This window comes from Ptychodera flava, chromosome 10, assembly GCF_041260155.1.
Source record: "Ptychodera flava strain L36383 chromosome 10, AS_Pfla_20210202, whole genome shotgun sequence".
NCBI lineage: Eukaryota > Metazoa > Hemichordata > Enteropneusta > Ptychoderidae > Ptychodera > Ptychodera flava.
In genome coordinates this window covers 29897930-29920496 of record NC_091937.1, presented here as the reverse complement: position 1 = coordinate 29920496, position 22567 = coordinate 29897930, and the positions used below count along the sequence as shown (strand labels likewise).

The window sequence follows — 22567 nt, the reverse complement described above, 5'->3', positions numbered from 1 at the left end:
CTTGCATTCAAATTTTCAACACAGTGCACATGGTTCCTAATGTCCGATGTTATCTTTCAAAACTGAATCTTAGTTTATCAGCAGTAAATTTTTCAATGATAAAAACGCAGATGGATTATATTGACAAACCTAATATTTTGTATGATCAAAACTTTATTACGGAGTAGAATAAGAAAATGTAATTCTTTACAGAACAAAAAGTAAAGAAAATACATCAAAACTTACAGCTGTCACTTCGGAAATTTGAATAATTCCTGCACAGTAATCTAATTAGTTTAGGTCAATGTGTGCCAAGACAGGGTTGTTTTGATATCAGGTTATTGTGACTCCCTCCCATGGGGGCTTCTGCCCTTCCTTGAGACAAAAAGTACCTCCCAAAAATGCATCTTGGTTGAAATGAACTCCAAAGGGAAATTTGGACGGCTGTATGTAACATGTATTCATTTTGTGTGTCTGGTGTCGATCAGCTGGATGTGGAAGTGGAGATGGCCTTGTTTTGTTTTGTTTCATTACAAATCTTAGAGACCCCCCTCATGATATTCAAATTCTAATGAATGCCAAAGTTGTTATCTTACCACATGGATGTCTTGGACTAGTAATTTCCTTTGTTCAGAGTCAATCAGCTCCATTTTGCACTTCATGAACAACGCCAAAATCAAAGAGGAACTCTGCCCAGTCAAAATTGTGTCTGGAATGTAAATTTGTTTCAAAAAGATTCTTAAATAATGCAAGAGCTTCCTTGTAGTGAACAAAAGAAAAGACGAGGCAGGAGTGTTTCTATCTCAACCACTGTAACAAAGATGTCCCCATTTCAAAGTCCGTGTCCAGTTTGTGCCTTGCCTTCGCATGGAAACAGATGTTGAAATACCACTTTACACATGTATTAATTCTTCAAAGGAAGAGTCACCAAGCAGTCTTTCAGTTCATTAGGCAGTCGTCAAACTGGTATTAAATGTGTCATTGAACGGAACTTATTCAGATTGTATTCACAAAGCCAAATGAATAAAGATGAAAAAGATTAGAATCAGCGAAGTGTAGTTTAGGGAGCAGTCATCATTTAAGGCTAGGGGGTCAGAGGAATGTGAGTTGGGTCACTCAAAAAACTGAAAGCTACAAGGGGGTTGCTCAAAATGTGGAGAGACAGAAGGGGAGTTACTCAGTTTTTGGTACGAAATAAATTGAAGCACCTCTCAGATTGCGCATTTGCACACATCAATTTCTCAAAATATTTGCTGCAAGAGGGGGTACCCCCATGTGCTTTCCACCCTTTGGGTTTCTAACAGTTTTACTTAGTGAAACACGCATATCAAAAACACCTTTCAGATTGCACCAGACTGCACCATTGCACACATCAATTTCTCAAAAGTTCCCGTACAAGATAGGGGCACTCCCCTTTGACACTTTCCCCGTCAGCCTCTCACGTGTTCTCTCCCCCCCCCCCCCCGAGTCCTTTCAAATTCTGCCTAGTCAGATATCCTAGTGAAAACGCTGTCACGATACCCATCCAAATGAAACAATACTAGTATAAGGTTAGATACTGCTTATTGCGTTAGCTTACATGATTATCTATATTTTGTTGTGACTTTGAATTTCATTTCGTTGGTTTCATCCTTTGTCAACCGTCATTAGATAACGGATGATAATCTAGGAAGGTACACCAGGATTTGAAAGGTCTTTATTATTGCTGCATTTTTGTAAATTTTACAAATAACTGTATCGATATTTAACTTTTTTAAGTACTTTGTGTGTTAGAGGGGGAGGGTGCTCAAATTCAACATGGTGATCAGGGGTTGCTCAAAATTTTTGAGTTTCACATGAAGTTCTTCCGACCCCCCCCCCCCCCCCCCCCCCCCGTACCTTAAGTAATAATGGCTCCCTTATACATATTCATGTAAGAAATGAGCAGAACAATTGTTCAGAGATCAAGAGCCTGATTTTTTTGCCCAGACCATTGCATATGATATTTTCCAATGGTCCAACCGTCTAAATGTTAATGCATGTATGGAGCTGAGACTGGCCACCTTGAAGAAATCTAGGCTCAATTTTCATGATGAATATTGGAGATTCAGTAGGTTTGGAGAGGAGTATCTCCCACAGCTTTTATGAAGCCACTGGACCCTTTAGTGTTATGTTAATATGTGAAATTGTCTTGTGTGGGCAGTGCCTTCTTACATGTAGGTCTTGCCTGGAGGTTATAGGCAGGGCTACCAGATTGGACTGCTTGATCACTGAACTTCAATTGAAACTGGTCCTTGTCCACCAACTTCCAAATTGACTGACTTGTCAGAACCTCCTTTTCAAAAATGTACATTGTCGCATGAAAACTGAAAACTGCTTGCAGAAAATTTTCAGTGACTTGTTCATTCAAGTCAAGTTCTTAAATCTCACATCACCATGGCACATTCAATAACAGTGCGGCAGAAGATTGTAATCTTTGTACACTGTCCAGACTGAAATTCACCATAACAGCAAGATTTCTAGCTTTTATGGAAAAAAATCAAGGGTTTAATTTTGAGATAAGTCACACTTAGAGGTTAGATGTAAAATTTTGAACCGTGGACAATTACCTAATATTTGTCTTTCAATCTGGTATGCATAATTTCAAAGTGTCAGTACAAAGCAAGAAAGTTATCCCTACGCTGCAGCAAGCCACTTGATCTCCTTGCCTCAATTGCTACAGGACTATTCACGTACAATGGCAGATGTTATTGCAGCACAGAGAAAATTATGGCGTGTCTATCATTGTGTGTCAACAGGACTTGATCCAACAAACCAAGAACTAAAGTCCTCTGCAATAAACCCGGGCTGAAATTTTCAAGGACAGTGCTAATGACAACATAAATGCCATCATGGCAAATAGGAAAAATTATTTTCCAATGCGCGGGTAATGAGAACTTGAGTAAATATGCCAGTGCTCAGCCGGTGATGTTAATATTTATGAACTGCCTAAGTAAACAGACAGAGTATTTTATTTCAATTACTGCTACGATATTATTTTTTTCCCCCGACTTCATTCGCTCATCTTGATGGGTTAATTTTTGATAGATAGTTCATTGATAGTCATAGGAATGGCTTTGCTAATTGTCACTTGACGTGCTCATGGTGTATCAGCTTTCATATGCAATACATACGTGATACAGCTAATTGCCGTTCAATATGCAACAGGGTTTGATATTTCACATCATTTGGAGAGAGAAAATTTAAGTTATTGAAAAGTGGTCTTTTGACGTGATGTATAGAGCCAGTATTGTAACGCTAGTTCTGATGCACATGGCTATCAGATACACCGTGAACTGACTTAGGGTGCTGCTGTTTTACTGTAATAATTAAAAAGGAATGTGGTGTGAGATATTTTATAATATGTGGATTTTAAGAATCATTTGACACTAATAGACTGAAAAGAAAATTAATTACATTTGTGAATATGCATCTTTAGATAGTAATACTAGAGGCAGGGTTACAGATACATACATGTATGGCATATGTGGTGCTAAGAAACAGAATGTTATACTCAGTAGAAACATGGAGTGTGAATAACTTGTTCAAGTGATTTACATGTAGAGTTGGAAGTGGAAAACTTGACCCACTTTAAGGAGCTTTTTTGCATTCCTCCCCTTTTCCCCTCAACAACCAATTTATTAGTCTAATTCAAAATAAAAGGGTTGTATTTGAAAAGATAAAAGGCCCTTTTAATGTACTAGGCCTTAATCAGTCCGGGTTATGTCCATAGAGAGGATATTACGATTGGCCAATCAGCGAACGTGCCGCCGCCAACGTCATGAATAATTAACCATGCAAACCTTGGCTCGTACATTGCAACGAGTTTGGAACTTTTCGGCTTGATTTCGCCTTTTATTTTTAGCACTGGGTAGTTTTTAGATGTAGACGTTACGCACAATGTTCAGTGCGGCCGAGATGGTGACCGACACAAGTGGTTAGTACATTGAAAATTACTTATTTGGATGAATTTCCTGGCCGGGTACGGCTCCTAGAAATCAGCATTTGACCCTTGTAAATCTACAGTAAGTTATTTGTCGCCAAATATCGCCTATTTTTGGTCAAATTTCAATTTAACCTTGCCATCTGCAGTATGGAGAATGTTTCAAGCTTTGCAAAGATGGGTCAACTGTTTTAGTCGGTCATCGGAGCACGATGGAGCACGATTTTTTCGATCACCATGCATTGCCCGGTACGATTGACCCTTCGCTCAGAAAAACGCGCGCCGGATCAATCGCCGAGAAGTCAACCAAAAGCTGGAAAAGAGAACGAAAAACGTCCAATAACTCTTTGTCGAATATGGTCAAGGGTAAAGAAACTCAGAAAACTATTCCTGAAGAAATCTTACAATTTTTAACACGGTAGAACGTCGCCAATCGATTGGAGCTAAGATACTTCCGGGTAGCCAACAGTCTCACTGGATCGGTGGATCTGTCAGGTCATATCACGATCTGAACAAAGTGAACCAACGTAACCTTTGACCCTTATTACATATACAGTACGTGATTGGTTCTTGCCTTAATTTCATTACATATACGGTACGCCATTGGCTCTTCCCTACTATCCTCTATATGGACATAACCCGGACTGGTAAAGTACTGTCCATTATTGGAGTGAGTTTTCTCCAGCAACTTACTGTGAAAATTCTGAATCAGAATCAGGTGTTGATTAAGGTACTACGCACCTCGAAAGTGAAAGACTTCAACTTTTGCTCAAACTTTCCTCAATGAAACTTTCAACTATTCTCTTACCAAATCAACAATAAAAATCAGGGATCACTGCACAAAGTTTAGGACTAGCGAAACAAATTACCCAACATTTTGCGATATTTGACATTCAAAATGGTTGCCATTCCTGTGTGAACACTATGGGGGAAAATTAAATTTGGTTTTCGAAAAAACTAAGATGGTGAGAGTTTTTTTTTCTCCATTAAGGTTCCAAGACAAGAAATTGACCTTTTTAAGCTAACAATTCTCCCTAGTGGTTAATAAGCTCAGAACCCCCGTAAATTATATATTTTCGGAAAGCCTAGATATAGGGAAACATTATGGTTACCATAGTGTCACCATTATTGACATAACTATCACGTGACAAGTAATTTACATAACCTTTCAAAAATCGGTTTTCCCTATGTTTTGTCTCAATACTTTCAGATATGTGGCTGAAATTTGTATGAGTGCAAGCTGTTCCAAGGATCTTCCAATTGGTGTCTCAGAATTTTTTTAAACTTTCTTAAACAATTTTTATGCCAGAAAACCTGCCAGAGAGGTAACTTTAACCCTAGTTGATTTCTTTAAAATTCTGCTCAAATAAAAACTAAGCAAGATATAAAAAATCTGAGACAAACTTTTGAAGAGTATTGTAACAGCTTGCATTTCAGCAAGTTTCAGTCAGATATTTTGAAGTATTGAGACAAAACATAGGGAAAACCGAATTTTGAAAGGTTATGCAAATTACCTGTCACGTGATAGTTATGTAAATAACGGTGACACACTGGTTACCAAAATGTTCCCCTATATCTAGGCTTTCAGCAAATGCATAATTTACCGGGGTTCTGAGCTTATTAAACACCAGAGAATTGTTAGTTTAAAGAAGTCAAATTTGTCTTGGAACCTTAAGAGCTTTAAAATGAGTACCCATGACTGGTAGATCAGAAAAGAATTGTATAAATTGAGTCCGACTATCTGTCCCTTAGGCGTGTTCTACCTTAAACAGCTAACATTATGTGACTTTCAGAATAAAGAGCTCAAAAGGACTTGACTTTCAAATCTTTGAAAACTTTTGAAAGTACATCATGTCTATGATGCACCCTCTCAGACTTTCTACAGATTGAACAATAATAATGAATTTAATATGTTTTGACTTCGATGTACAAAAGTTTTCATTACTGATTTACATATAGGTTTACAATAAATTGAAATTTCAGATTCAGATTCATAATTCATAATGACAAATATAAAATTACTTTGACAGTGACTTCAAGTGACCATTTCCAAGTCTGATTTAGATTGAGGTTTAATAGCCATGTGAGATTCAATATACTCTCAGTGACTACATGTGTGCCGGGGGTTTGAAGTAGCTCTAATCGTCACCAGGAGTGGCCTGCAAGAGCCGTAAAGACTATTAAACGCAAGAGTAATGTGTCAGAAAAATGACATATGTGCTGGTAATAGTTGTTCAGTAACAAATCATGCAGTGTTTAGCAAATACAGAGCAGCTGAGTATCCTGGATGATGGAAAGGTGGATTGAACGCCCAATCTGGTGTGTTCTGATCAGTACTTGTACCAAACAGCCGAAACTTAAAGTTACCAGTACTTTAAAGTAGATGAAATAACTCCTCATGGAGGACTTCACTTTTCCATATCAGGAGTGAATATATCGAGGAAATTTATTTTTTATTACTGAAAGTTTTAAAACAAATGATTATTTTTATGGATCAATGATTTATCATGTGCAGTACATTTAAAGGGAGATTAAGTCAGAAGATTTATTGTGTTTGAATGTACCCTGACACGGATTGACATTGCGTGGAGCAATTGGAAAGTTTTTGGTGGCAAATTACCGCAATGCAGTAGCAATGTATTATAGCGGTATATTGGTGATGTGGTAAACTGAATGTTGACTGTGCAGTCATTAGTTGAATGGGATTGTTGATTATTTGGAAGTTACTCATCAAAGTACATATACAGAAGTGGTCTATGGGTCAGTAATCTGATTGAGTCAGTCAACTAGCTCTGAGCTGTATGTTTTACAAATCACTCGGTTCTAGTGGCCCATTAATATTGTGTATAGGACAGGCAGCAATTGCAAGTTTACTAGCTTTATCTCAATCCTAAAAGGTATAATGACTGACTTTTTAATGTTTTCATTGTTTTTTTGTCCAAGAAAAGAATTACATTTTCTCATGTGTCTTTCTTTGTTGAGCAATTTGAAATACAGAGTGTTTATCCTTTCAAATGTATCAAACTATGTACAATGTGAAATGCAATATTTGCCTTGAAGTAAAGACTTAAACTTTTGCTCAAATTTTCCTCAAGGAATCTTTCAACCGTTCACTTTCAAAATCAAGAATAGAAATTGGGGGTCACCATGCAAATTTTGGTACTAGAGAAACAAATAACTCTGGATTTATTGATATTTGAAATTCAAAAGGGCTGCTATCCCTGTGTTAACTCTGTGGAGAAAAACAAATTTTCGATTTCCAAAAAACTAAGATGGTAAAAGTTTTTCTCATTCAAAGGGCTTCAAAATGAGCCACCACATGTGGTAGATCAGAAAAGAATCGGAAAAGTTTGAGGGTCAAAATATCTGTCCCTGAGGTGCGTTCTACCTTAAAAGGATACAGTTGGAACTGCGCTCAAAGGTCATATGGGACCCATGCAACCAATGTAAATACTATATCCAAGGTATGATGGTGATTGATGAAAGATAAAACATGTCTGTCATAATTGACATCGTGTAATTTAAATGTTGCAGCTATGATGATGAGGTGAATCTAGATATCGTGCACAAAATATACATTGTTTGTTAACATTGTTTGTGAACAAGAAACTCACTCAGGTACAGTTAAAATGACCGTTTCCCTTTAACACATAATTTCTTGTATAGATTAAACTTCTGTTGTCACTGGTGTCATTGGACATCGCATGCATTACAGGCTGTGTATGTTGAACACCAGGCATTTACTGCATGATTTGAAGAGTTGAATCAATAGACCGCAGAAAAGACAGAAAAGCTGGAAAATGCGTCAAGGTTCAGATATTATTGACAATGTCAGTCTGAGTGATGATAATGATAAACAGCCATCTTGGTAAAGCTCAAATATTAATTTTTATTATTATGGTACAGCTGAAATATGAATAGTTTCTGTCTGATGATCGCCTAAATACTTGAAACTCAAGTCACACATATTCTGGCTTCTTGAAGTTTTTTACATTCGCATTTGTTGAGAGCTTTAATGTCATCAATATTTTGTACCATAATGATCCTGTTGTCTGTTTTAATAAAGTAAACCACTTTTGCCTCAGGAATGTTATTATTCTCAGGTTGTTTTCTGTTTTTGATTTATCATATGAGACTATGAGCAGCTAATAGTATTAGTAGACCTAAAACATTTGTCACCCAAATCAGAAGTTAACCCTTCGAGTGCCGTAATTTTCCACCAAAAGCTTAGTACAACATTTTACCAGTTTTTGGAAATTTTTCTGTAATTTTTTGGATAATTTCGTACCAAGTGGACAACATATTTTATTTGCTACAGTTTTTAAACAAAATTTTGACAGAAATCTGAAAAAAATTTACAAGAGGGCCGGTATATATTATAAGGTGACAAAAATTGACTTTGGTGCTCACAGAGATAAAGCATGAAATTTAGAACTCCTTTTCCAAGCCGGGACTGGTAATTAAATTTTAGGTACCAAGTAAGTGCAACAGTATAGGAAATATAACTGGTTCTTCTTGAGCATAAAACCATGTACTAGTCGCGTTAGTTTTACTGATTAATTCTCTGCAATCCCTAAGGGCTTTCTCCTAACAGTGTCCAGGTTTAATTTGCTTCAGAGTAAACTCAGTAATCAATCAAGTTCAAACTATGACAGTGTTTTCATTTGAAGCTGGCTGCCTGTGAAAATGGGAAGGCTGTAACTGCATTTTCACCGGCTGGAATTTAGGAAAATTAGTCTGAAATAATGGGAAAATGATAATGACTTCGCAAATTATCGTAACAGTTATCAAGTAGTAAATAGCTGATGTTTGGGCTGGACAGAAGACAGCAATCTTTTGATTAGATTTTAGACACCGTCACTCCATTTAAGTTCAGTGCAGAGCTCGAGCCATGTGAATCATATCAGTGTCTGAAAGTAAGCTTGTCTTCTGTTTGTAACATGCATGTCACAATTGATGGAGACCAAAAAAGACGGCAGATGATCAGTGATTGCTCTTTGATGTTGGGATGCACCAAGTTCAGTCATCCTCAAGAAGCTAATGATTTTTGTCCGAGCAAGGTATTGTGAATGGAGTTTGTTCGCAAGTGTTGTTACAGGGTTTGAGATTGATTGTCTCTTAGTTGAAGTTCTACACGCAGGGATGCCTGACTAATGTTTTTCAAGTGGTCAGAACAGTAACTACGAAATACAGGGGTTTGAAGAAATACAGTGACGACTTCTTTTTCACTGGGGTTATGATATTCAGGAAAAATAATGTTCAAACTATTGGACTCAATGTTGTTTCCTGGTTTGACATTGACCTAAAACATTGGTTTGTTTGGACATATCAGAGTCACAACTCACTCCACTGGAACTTTTGAGGTTTTTCCCTAATATTTTTGTTTTTAATGTCATTTACTGTTTATTGTTCTGCTCCCTAAAGCATGTTGAGGTACACTTTCTCCCTCAATGTTCTGTTGTTTTAAGTAAAATTCCTACAAATTGTGTAGGTATATGTATGTAGAAAGATATACACAAAACTTTGAAATTACTATCGGAAATATTGTCTATTAGTATTGCCATGAAAGTGCTTCTAATTTCACAAATACTGAACTACATGTATATCAGTAAATTTGACCATCACCATGGTAAAATTATTCAAAAAATATTTCCTACACTTAGTTACACACTCAGAAGCTAGCATTGAATTGATTAAAGTAATAGTGAATCTAGCCACATTGTTTTGCAGCAATTTTCAAAGATGTGGTTTATAAATTATAATGAATTATCAACAGGTCTGTGCCAGCTAATAGTGAAGGACAATCAGGTCAAATTAATTCTTTCAAATTTAATCTCAAAGATCAAATAAAGTTATCTGTTTGTCATGTAGTTATTACAAATATCTTGTCCTATCACCATTATCTTTGAATCCAATAAATAATAGATGAACTAGAAGACGCCAAGTTGAAATATTATCTGTAATGAGTAGCAAATGATTTCCCCAATATCAGACTGCCATTCCGTTTCCTAGCAAGGCAACATTTGAACATGGTCAGGTACAAGTTATGAATTAATATTTCCTCAGATCAAGTGCATTATTGGTTTTCTCCAAAAAAAAAATTTGTTTCTAAAAATATCTCTCCTCGATCGATTACAGCAAATCAGAGTGTTAAACGTTAGCTGACAGATGTTTAAAGACTGGAGTGTACGGGTGCATTGAAAAGCAGCGAGGTAATCATTTACTTGTGGAGTGTGATTTCATGGCTGTCTAGTGTTTGCTTCCATGTCTTGACTCTCCTCCTTTGCATTCACTGTTACCTAGGCGACCGGGCAGATAGATGAGATATGCATCGGTATCTTTGAGCCCTTGTGTATGCCGCCAATATTTAGTTAAAATGTTGTTAAAGATACTGCTACTTATTGTCGGGCCACGTGCGGTGTGAACGATATGATAGGTTAATCAGAACTGAAATGACTTGAAATCGCACATGATTCAATAAATACAAATTGAATTTGGAACAGATTAAAGAATTGTATAGGACCTCTGCCACAAGTGCCGGGTAAATTTTCCCAGAAAAAGGAATGGTATTTTTTTTCAAGCTTGCACAAATAAACCCAGACATTCAATCCATAAATGGTTTGGGTATCTAGGATACTGTCAGCCTTTTCTGGAATCAACTGGTCCAATTGTGGAAATGTCGAGAGAAATACATAAGAGAACATATCATTTGTTGGTCATATACTCTTCATTTTGTGTACCGGGCCCAGTAGCATTCTACCAATTTTTTTGTTTGAATGAAAATTAGTCCTGGTATGTTGTACAGTTGCTAAAGCTCTATCGAATAATATGGTAGAATATTTCTAAATTACATCAAACCTACATCCTTCTCTCCCCATTTGAAAATGGACACTTCTGAACAGTCCATTAAAAACAAATGGAGGGTTTGTGTTCTGCAGCATGCTGGTGAAAGAGTTTAATAGGTAAGAAGTTTCCTTTTGTGGGTATAGCATAAAATCAGCTCTGCTGTGGAGTTTATGTCAGTATGCAATGGTTAAAACCTCTCTGGTGACAACAGTAGACACTCATGATGAAAGAATGGCTGTTTAATTTGAATCGTAACAACACAGCCCTCATTAGGTGGCTTTTGTTCGGTGGAGGGGTGGTTGTACATGTCGTTGATCCAGCCGACAGATTGGCTGCGTGGGCATGCCAGCGTAGTTACTTGAACAGAAGACCAGTATGCGATACAGCCATGTGCATCAGTCGCAAAAAAAGACCGGACTCTATGGACGGACTTCGGTGACAGATGTGTGAAAATTTACAAGTATTTGCTTTGAGTAATGACATTACATTTCACACTGTTTACATTAGGGGGACAAAAAATTTCTAGAAGCACAATGAGTTTTAAATGATGGATAGTTGCCCCGGAGCTGACCACGCTATAGAGCCTATTCTATTTTAATTACGTCCATGTTGGTTGGTGGTTCTGGTACATGCATTCTGTTCGCTGCTTATTGCTGCAACAGGGCAACATGTGTTGAATTCAAAACTTACGAAGCCGCATGTTCAGTTAACAGGTCGATGATAACTCTTGTTAGCTTGCACTTTGCGTTTTCTCAGTGTTACTTTCAAATCAGTACATTACAGCCCATCCTTGCAAACATCTGTGTGAAGAAGCTCATTTTGAAGAAAGATATTCATAATTTCAAATGCCTTTGCCTTGACTTGTCTGTGTGGTTATATAATCATAGTTTGAATTTAGAATGAAGAATTATATACGTGTTTACACAAACTTAATGCTGAACATATACAGGATTTTCATGAACATCCCTAGCTACATGTCACTCTTTGCATTATGACATGTCGTACTATGGAATGACTGTATGCAAAATGCAGTGAGCAAGCGCAATGAATGTTTATCAAGTTATTTTTTTTACATTTCACAAGCAGCTCAATGACTAAGATTTTCTCTGTTAGATGGCCTTGACAGCAACAAATTGAGTCAAAACACTAGTAGATGTATGGTAATTATGGCAAGTGAAAGCAATTACAGAATCAAATGATATGACTAAAAATTTAAAGATAGGTAAAATATTTGAAGATTGATTTTGTCAAGTCCTTGTGAATTGAGTTTTATTCACTCAGTTTTATTTTTTGTCTCAACAAATGCAGAGCCATTGATAAGGCATATTGATTTATGAACTTATAAAACCTGTTAGTGCAAGATGCCAGGTTGATTAATATTCATATATGCAAATTACACTAATGATCATTCTTTTGGTTTAAAATTTCATGCAAATAATTCTTTATCAGAGTGAAATATTCATGTACTTATCATCTGGCATCGAATATTTAGAAATGGTAACCATTGTTCTCTGAGTACAATCGAAAAACATATACCCCGGTAGTATGAGATACTCTATCAGTGCTTCCTGTATTTCATTCCTTCACGAAATGTATAACTTTTTACTCTGAAAGTGTATATTTTCCATCAAGACATGACTGTGTAGTTGATTTGATAAATGGTTCTGGTAGCTTTATATGTAAATCCCGGATGTTCAAAAGTTCCCAAATAGTTCATTGTATTGTCAATGATAGATGGAAAGAGAAAGGAGGAACTGGTGGAAAATGTATGGTGGCTCAAATTAGGAAACAGCCCATCAATTCAGTGTTTGGTAAAAATGAATGCCCTGTGTTTCCTCTAAATTGTTGTTCTCATTAAGGTAGAATGCACCTTTTGGACAGTTATTTAGACTCTCAAATTTTCACGATGCAGTTTTGATTTATCACTTGTTGTGGCTCATTTTACAGCTCTTGGAGTGAGAAAAATTTTCACCATCTCAGTTTTTTGAAAATCGAATTTTTTCCCCCATATAGTTAACACAGAGATGGTGGCCATTTTGAATTTCATGTATTGGTAAATGTTAGATGATTTGCTTCTGTAGTTCATGAGGTCACCCTTCATGTTTATCTGTAATTTGGTAAGAGGATAGTTGAAAGTTTCATTGAGGAAAGTTTGATAAAAAGTTTAAGTCTTTCACTTTTGAGGTGCATACTGCCGTAAACTTCAAGTGTCAGTGATCACAGGGGTTCTATAACTCAAGAACATTGTGATTTTTGCATGATCTGTTAGTTGGTATAGGGCCAACTGACCTTGGTTCCTAAAAGTCCCAAACTGACTCCAGGAGTTCAGAAATTTTTATTACTTTAAGGGGGCAGTGCACCTGATTTGCACACGCACACACAATCATTTAAAATTTCTAGTTTCAGATATTTTTTCAAAGAAGCAATGGTGTAAAGACATCATCCATCATGTTAAGGAAGACATTAATCTCACAGAAAATCATTATTACTTGTGCTAATAAGTAGCAGTGCATCCTCACTTAAAGTTTCCAAGTTACACAATCACTGAATCCCGTAAGTCAATTTGAGAATTTTAGGAATCCATTTGATTCCTCTGTATACTTAAGTACCGGTAATACATGCACAAGCTACAGGCTTATCAAGTTAGAGAGAACAATCGTAATCAAAATTATTTTTTCCCCAAGATGTGCGTGAATTGTAAAACTATCAATGTGCATTCTTTTGTCAACAACTGACTTCCTATCCAAATTCAAGAGCATCTGTGTGGAGCTCTCAAATTGTGAGGAGTGTTTTGTCATGTTGTACGCCCTCTCTGGTCACTTAATTATCCTTTTGTTTTTATTCACATTGCAGGGGGATGCTCTGTGCAGGGAATGTTTTTACTACGCCTTTGAGATTGAAATCCATCAGACTATCACTGATGCTGAGCTGTTCACCAGAGGAGAGACTGTGGCCGTAGGTGCATCTGGAGGCAAAGGTAGGAGCAAAGTCACAAAAATGACACCAGTGATAGCAGATTAGATTCCCACTTCTATTTACTTATACCTGGAATGTCAAATATTGGATCATTTCATGTAGTTATCAACAAAATGTGTTTTATTTTCACCTTCATAGATTCCACTGTCTTAGCATACGTCTTGAAGACACTGAATGAACGCTATGATTACGGAATTCAACTCATACTCCTGTCTGTTGATGAGGGAATAACTGGATACCGAGATGACTCTCTGGAGGTAAGATCAAAATAAGAAAAGTGAAATGTGGATGAAAAAAGTCTTACATTCTCTGTCTCCTCAAATGTGATGGTTCACAGAAACGCCACGAGTTTACTTTCTTTTAGGCCAATGAGAGGGCTCTACATGCTCTAAATTCCCTTATCCTAAATACCATGAGATTGCTTGGCAAACATATCATTGGTGACTGCTGAGACATTTAAACTCTGACACTCCAATTTATCAGTTAAATGCTTGAGCCATTCTTCAGAAGCAATTAATTAAGTAAAAAACGTGTGTAACACACATCTACACAAAGTAATTATACATGTGGCACATACCGGTACATGTAAGCAGTGTCTTGTGACTGTAAACTTTTTATGTAATATTATTACCCTGCACAACATTTCTCCCATAAGGTGTATCTCTCTTCTATTCCATTAGTTTTTCCCCATTTCTTGTGAATGTTCTTTATTTCCATTTTTTGGGAAGTGCCATTAAAAGTTACATCCCCCTTGGGAACAGAAACTTTTAAACTGTTCACCCCCAATTCCCTGTAAACAGGTCCACAATCACCATTGATAATAATGGATTCAGGCCATGGTGATGAAATGGTTAAACTTCAAAATCAGGGGTCACCATTGGAGTAGAGAGACAAATTACCTAAATTTTACCATACTTTGAATTCAAGATAACCTTATGCCCTTAGTTGTATTGGGAAAGATCCAATTTTCAGCCTTGACAAAAACAAGAGTGACTACTTGATTTGCTCGACAAGCTTCAGAATGACTCCGCAGTCAGCAGCAGATCAACAAAGTATAGTAAAAATTTGAGAGTCCTAATATCTTTTTCCCCAAGGCACATTTTCACTCAAGTTTCAGTACATGTATTGGGTTTCACCACTGTGTTCTTTTCCAATATTCCAGACGGTCAAAAGAAATCAACAACAGTATGATTTACCTCTCAAGATTGTATCCTATGAGGTAAGCAAGCAAGAAAATTTCCTCAACGATAACAACAGAATATAATAATAATAATAATAATAATAATAATAATAATAATAATAATAATTTATTTATAAAGCGTCAATATCCACAACAAAGTGATCAAGGACGCTGTGAGAAAATTTACATATCACAAAAAGCAATTAAAACAGTAATAAAAAAAAACTACAATAAAACCATCTAAAACCAAAGTCTAAAAAGCAAATTTAAAAAGGAAAGTTTTAACATTAGTTTTAAAAATTGACAGGCTAGGAGAACGCCGAATATCTAATGGAAGACTGTTCCAGAGTATGGGAGCTGCCACACTAAACGAACGATCTCCATACTTCTTTGTGCGCGATCGAACCGGACGAAGTCTGAACTGGTCAGCTGACCTCAAGTTACGACATGGAACATAGAGTGATATCATATTTGAAAGATAACTGGGAACAAGCCCGTGAATACACTTAAAAGTCAGGACTAACATCTTAAATACAATGCACTGTGTCACCGGTAACCAATGCAACTGGTACAGAACAGGGGTGATATGAAGAGAGATTTTGATCGAGTTACAATTCTTGCAGCCATGTTTTGAACACGTTGAATCTGAATGATTAAATTTTTCGGAAGTCCATACAACAGAGAGTTACAGAAATCAATACGAGATGTGATAAAAGCATGGACAAGTTGTTCTGTGGCAGACCTTGATAAATATTTACGAATACGAGCAATGCGTCGTAGATGAAAGGTTGCCGTACGGCAGATCTCTGAAACATGAGGTCTCAGTGTGAGATGAGAATCAAGGATGACACCTAGGCTTTTGGCCTGATAGCAAACAGGAATTTTAGCATCTCCAACACAAATTTCTGTGATATTTCTATCAGATGGACAATCCAGGAGAAAATTACAAATTCTGTTTTATCATCGTTTAAAGTGAGAAATTTGTAGACATCCAGAGTCTGACATCTGAAATGCAATTTTCAAGATTTGAAATCATTCTAATGGCATTATCCCTGGTGAAAGACATATACAATGTTGAATCATCAGCATAAAAACTATAAAGACATCCATGACTAGCAACTAATTTACCGAGCGGAGAGGTATAAACATTGAAAAGAATTGGACCTAACACTGATCCCTGAGGTACCCCGGTATCAAGTGGATGAAATGATGATTGAGTGGAATTTATAAGAACACACTGACTTCGATTTGAAAGATATGACTCAAACCACTTAAGTGCATAACCAGAAAGACCAAATTGGTCTCTTAAACGATCTAATAGAATAGTGTGGTTGACAGTATCAAATGCAGCAGAAAGGTCAAGTAAGACCAAGAATACATCACACTTATCATCGGGGCAAGCAAAATATCATTTGTTACCTTTAAAAGAGCTGTTTCAGTACTATGTCCTGGCTTGTAGGCAGATTGCATTGGTTCATCTAATGAATGGCTGACAATATAGGTATTTAATCTGTCAGCAACAATACGTTCAAGAATCTTCAAGAATATGCACCTCATTATTGATGCGAGAGATTCTATCTTTGGACAGCGACTGACATTATTCAAAAAACAACGCTGATAGCAGTATTGCTGTCATCATCAAGAATATTTATGTGTGAAATGATATTCAGTGAGCATAATATGGAAAAGCGATACCAGTATGAGAGTTTGAGTTTTGACAAATCTGGCGCCCTCTACAGATGATGTTGAAGAAATTACTATGCCCTATCACAGTTTTTCCTGCAATGAGAGATTCAAGTTATGTCTCTTGTCCAACTGAGATGTATTCTTTGACCTCCAGGAGCTTTATGGTTGGACCATGGATGCAATTGTTAAACAAATAGGACTGAAAAATAATTGTGAGTACCCATGCTGTCGAATGGAGCCATAAAAACACCCAGAAACACAATGTTTACTTGCTGGGCACGATCAGAGTTTGCTACTCAGAAGGAGTATTGAATTCAAACCATATCTAAATAAATCTATACATCTATGTATGGCTGTCTTTTGGTATTCATGTTTTCTGTGCCAGAACGGATATTCAACATGAAGTTACATCTTGTTTACATGCACTCAACAGGATTTGAACTAATTTGGGATAATTGGATGGTGAAGTAATGTCAATTTAATCTACAGATGTAATCTCATCAGCTTTTCTTTTTACATTACACATTTGTTTTTATGAGTAATTTGTAATATTGCAACATTTAGTTATACGGCACCAAACACTTTTGAGAAATCTGAAAAACATAAAAATCCAATTTATCCCAAATTAGTTCCAATCATATTTAAGCAATAAATCACACCCAGTGACAGTATACCACGAGATTTTGACCAGTTCACGACACATATACACGAGCGATAGCGAGTGCATATGTGTCGTGAACTGGTCAAAACTGAATGGTATACCGTCGCTGGATGTGATTTATTGCCATTATATCATAACAGTATATTGAAATTCTGGCATGGAATGTCATAAAAGGACTTTTCCTCAAGCCGAGAGCTAGTGCGCATGCCAGGCATGGTATATCGCCAAAATACCACGGTTCTTTTCGCGTCTTGACCAATCAGATCGCTGTATTTGCACCATCAATATACTGGTATGATATAATACTCATTAAAATTCTGTTTCTCTAGTAAATATTTGTAGATTATTCAATATCCAATGCAAAACCTGATACAGATTTTCCATTGACAAGAAGTCAATGGAAGTTTTGCATAGCAAAAAATATTCCTTACATTAGTTTAATGCAGTCAACTTTTTCCATTAAGGTACTTTCTGTGGCGTGTTCAGACGGCAGGCCTTGGATCGTGGTGCAATTCTCGTGAAAGCTGATAAAATAGTAACAGGTCACAACGCAGATGATATTGCAGAAACAGTTCTTATGAATGGTAACTATCAATCATAGTGTTCCATAGAATCTTGTATCCAACAGGGTATCCTCGATCAAAAATTCGGAAATTTTGCATTTGTTTTCCCATTTCTTGCCAAAATATAGTACTGAAGTAATTGTAATCAGAAAAAATGAAAAAAGGTGTAAAGGTCTTTACCGTAATCCAGAATCAGTTGATAGTCAGAACTTGTCTTGTACAAACTCTAAAATTGTGCATTGCTGGTGAGACTCAATGAATTACCACAATGATGTCCCCTTTCCTGATTTAATTATTTGATGCAGAGTGATGTAGGGGCAATGAAATTTGAAGTAGTGATCAAAGCGTGATGCTGCTTAAACGCATGGCATGTGTACATATATTAAAGGGACATAAGCTGTAACTTGTGGCAAGTTTTCAGTAGTCTGCTTCTGTATATCAACTACCGTGTCTGTCCCTAATCAGTTTGCCATGCTGAAATTTCGAGTATTCTTTTTGTCAACACAGCTTGTATGTGTGTAGTATTCATTGTTTATCATTTACAAATGAATTCTAGTCTGGACTTGAATACAGTTATCAACAATAACAATGGAGAATATACTCATAATAGGTTGTGTTGATATGATAAATGCTTGGCATTAAATTACAGTTTAGGGATTCCAAAAATGGCCAAAAGATACAGCTTATGGAGCTTTAAACAGTGTGATTTGACGAACCTTTTGGAAGACAGATTATCCGCAAAACACTTCAAGTTTATTCCAACTTTTATTTACAGTTCTCAGGGGAGATATTGCAAGACTTCGGAGATGCACCGCCATTACCACTGTAAGTATGCAAGAAGCATACCCAGAAAGTTGTAAACAAAGAAATTGTCATATTTGTTATATTGAGGACGCCATGCTGCAGAAAACCTTTCACCCAGCATTAGTGAAAAGGAGAACAGATTTACATGAATTTTGTACTAGCCAATTATGTCAGGTTTACTTGCGACAGGCAGGTAAGACTAAGGTTACCCATTAATGTCAATATTTGTTCCTACTAAAAGTTATATGTATCATTGTAAAATTTACAAAATAATATATGACTCCTCATTCACAGTTACATTTGAGCAGTGTACATCTCTAGCTTTAGTATCTTTGACAAGAACGTTGTGCAAATTTTTCCTCCTGGAGGAGATATTTGTCAACTTTCACATGCCAGAGACTGAGATTATTTCAACAAGTGTTGGAAATACTTGAACTTTTGTTGCCTGAAAATTAAATTATTGATAACATTTCTGTTTGAAATTCTCCAGGGGAATGAAGGCTACTTACCCCGCTGCAAGCCATTCAAGTACACCTATGAAAAAGAAATTGTTATGTAAGTCCACTCTGCCTTTTATCTGTGTCAACTCTAGTTAGATTTTATCATCCTCACTTCTATCATACCATTTGCATCTGACAAATCGAGTTAGCCCTATGCACCCTGACCCCCTGGTGACCTATGACATCATATGGACATTTTTGTCCTAGCCAGCTGGGTTCAAAGGGTTAAGGTATATAGCTTGTGACTCTGTGCATTGATTTTACATTCTCCTGGATACCATGCATGACCATTGGATGAAATAATTGAGTTCAACAACTTTGACTCTCAGTGCAAAAGGGTAGTAGAATGGATTTTAAGTTTGGTCAATTTTTAAAAAAAATTCTTGAATATTGTTTCATCAGTATGTTACTTTTTCGATGGAGCATTTTGAAACTTGGGGTAGTTGAAAATAACTCTTTCAAGTTCATGTTCCAGTGCAGCCTGCCTATGAGCCACCTTAGAGGAAAACGAGTTGCATTATAATGCTTGATATTATCGCAATAGAATATCCAAGAGTGGCTGATCTGTAATGTTATCATAGCAAAGTAAACTCTAAACAGTTTAATCCTTTCACCACAATAGTTTGGCCCAAATCCATTGTTATAAATAATGCTTGTGGAGCTGCTTATGTGGAGCTGGGGATTGACAGTTTAAAGGCACTGTTCGCGATCCCTGGGATAGCCTTTTGTTTTCCATTGAAATTGTAATCTGGTGGGTAAATTTTCTGATGAGACAATCTGGTGCCAACACATGCCTTTAATCAAGCCATGGTGGTGAAAGACTTAGAGGGGCAGGCATTATCTAAAAGTAAATATGACCAACCAACTTGATAAAAAATTTCAATGGAAAACAAAGGGCTAACACCATGTGAATACCAAATGTCAATAAGGACTAATGCGAGAACCAGGGATTGAGGACTGTCCCTTTAACATGGACAAGAACATCACATTTATTTATCTTCTCCTTCACATAACATTGTATGCTCAACTAAATTTTTGTTTGGACTGTTGACAGGTATGCTTATTTCAAAAAACTGGATTATTTTTCCACGGAGTGTATCTACTCACCAAATGCATACAGAGGTCATGCCAGGACATTCCTGAAAGACTTAGAGGCTGTCCGACCAAGTGCAATCATTGGTGAGTCAACCCAAGTGTCAACAAACTTTACAAAGTTCAGACCTGTTTGTTCACCTTTGACCCTCATGAATGGTCACTGCATCCACAGTCTTGGCCACTACACACAGCAACACTTACATGTTTCCCATAGCTATCCAAACAAATCAGCCCTTGCTAAAAACATGACAGTACCCTAGACAAATCTAAATATTTTCTCTACATAATTTTTGGGGGCGGGTGGGGTATAACAAAGAGCAAGATGGCAGCAATGCTCATTATTTAAGAGTCCTCTGACCAAGCAAAATGGAGTCAGAGCTCCAGAAAATGAAGCTTTTGGAGGTCGATGAAAAAGTTATAAAAACCAATGTTGTTGTCATTGCTCAATTTCAATGTCAATGCTCAATTGACATTGAGCATTGACACCGTTTTTGTACACAGCAATAAAGCAAACATAACATTTAAACTGACCCATGTTTGATCAGGTGATTGTACTTAGCTAGTGTGTTTATCAAGTCAAGATTGGATCAAAAGAATCAAAACCTGTGGATATCTTTCAAAGCCTTTGTATTGCCCAGCAAGTGAAAGTTAGATGCTACTGAATAATTATCACATTAAATTTCTTTCATATGCGAGTCACTCGGTTAGTTAGTATATTGTGGTATGTTTAAATGAGCAAACTGGTAGCTCAAAACGTCAAAGAGGCAGGTTATCTATCAGCTTTATCTCTAAAAACATTCATCAACTTGACACAACTGTCACCAGAGAACGCAGGAATGTATCATGCATGTAAATAGTCGATATCAACAAGCACCAATGAGGAACAAGGGAGTGAGGACTGATGCTTTTTAAAACAAGTGCATTTGTCTTTTCTAATCATCTCAGATATCATCCATTCGGGAGAAAGCTTGTCCATCAAGAGAGATGTTAAGATGCCAACACAGATGACATGTGCACAGTGTGGGTACATCTCCAGCAATACAACCTGTAAAGCCTGCGTCTTACTGGAAGGTCTCAATAAAGGCTTACCAAAGTTAGTATTGTACTTCTCATTCTGTATTCCAAAATAATGAACACAAGTAATGTCATGAGACATATCTCAGCAATATTATTTTCAAATACTCACCATGGGAAATTCTCAAGTAGAAGCTCTTTTACTACAAAATTTATCACGATTCACCATTTAGATGGTGGTACTGTTATTAAAATTTACTCGACATTGTTGAAATTTCAAGTAAACTTTCAGGTAAACTGATAGATCCATCGCTTGAGGGCGCTCTTGACACTCCCCTCTCTTACATAGGGAATGTCCTCGAGTGATGGAACTTTCTAACTTTTAGGAGGTGCAAGTAAATTTTAAACATTCTTGCAATAAATTCTGTGGTACAGTCATAACTCATTGTATTGCCGTGCTCGTTGTTAACAACAGTGCCATTTGTGTGAGAGAGAATGTCATCAATTAAAATGACCTATTTTCATCAAGATGAGTGACGTGAATATTGGAAGTGAAAAACGGAATTGTGATGTCATGGAGACAGACACATTAGTGTCAAATATATTTAACTTGGTTGTGTTAAACTTTATTGCCACATTTCAAATATATCGCTATACCGTACTTTTCTCTGACACAAAATCATGATGTACGTTCTCTTGGTTAATTTGAAGTTGCTAGGCTTTCAGAAATCATAATTTCCCTAAAATTCATTTCTACTCAGGTTGGGCATTGGGAAGACAAATAAAGTCAGGAGAAAGGTATGTAGTCATGAATTAATGGTTCAGTTCATGCGTCTTTCCCAATCTCTTTTCTCATGTATATATCCTATAAATTTACAAATGCTTGTCACTGTGAAGCAGCATCTTACCCCTCATGGGTAAAGGATTCTTTCACCCCCTGTTCTCGGTGATGGATTCCGCATGGGTCAAGTGAAAGAATTGGAATAGACTGAACCATTGAAAAAAAATGGGTAGGATGGATATTTCCATCACATTTCCATGACATTCATTACATCTTTTACGGGCCTGGATGATAAAATCCTCTGATAATTTACTGAGACTTTGCTAGTCTAATGTCTTTCAATTTCATCTGATCGATCATCTTTATATTGAGATGATAATAAAAATCTATGAATGCATGTTTCAGTCATGAGTCTATTCTGTGCAAAGGTTCTTGACCTGCTCAGTAAAGAGTGTTGATTTATACTGAGTTCAGATTTCAAAAATGCTGTCTTAGCAGAGGTTTGAAAGATAGGTACGTGA

General features: G+C 36.7%; 1 protein-coding gene across 2 annotated transcripts in view; it reads left to right on the top strand.

Moving 5' to 3' along the window:
- Positions 1-22567, top strand: part of LOC139142475 (cytoplasmic tRNA 2-thiolation protein 1-like) — a 61056-nt gene that overhangs the window by 35325 nt on the left and 3164 nt on the right. For both annotated transcript variants that reach the window (XM_070712415.1, XM_070712416.1), the window contains exons 2-11: positions 13640-13763; positions 13901-14019; positions 14925-14981; positions 16783-16840; positions 17754-17873; positions 18628-18677; positions 19147-19211; positions 20211-20335; positions 21197-21344; positions 22027-22063. In XM_070712415.1, coding sequence (XP_070568516.1) covers positions 13640-13763; positions 13901-14019; positions 14925-14981; positions 16783-16840; positions 17754-17873; positions 18628-18677; positions 19147-19211; positions 20211-20335; positions 21197-21344; positions 22027-22063 — 903 coding nt within the window. The remainder of the gene's footprint in view (positions 1-13639; positions 13764-13900; positions 14020-14924; positions 14982-16782; positions 16841-17753; positions 17874-18627; positions 18678-19146; positions 19212-20210; positions 20336-21196; positions 21345-22026; positions 22064-22567) is intronic.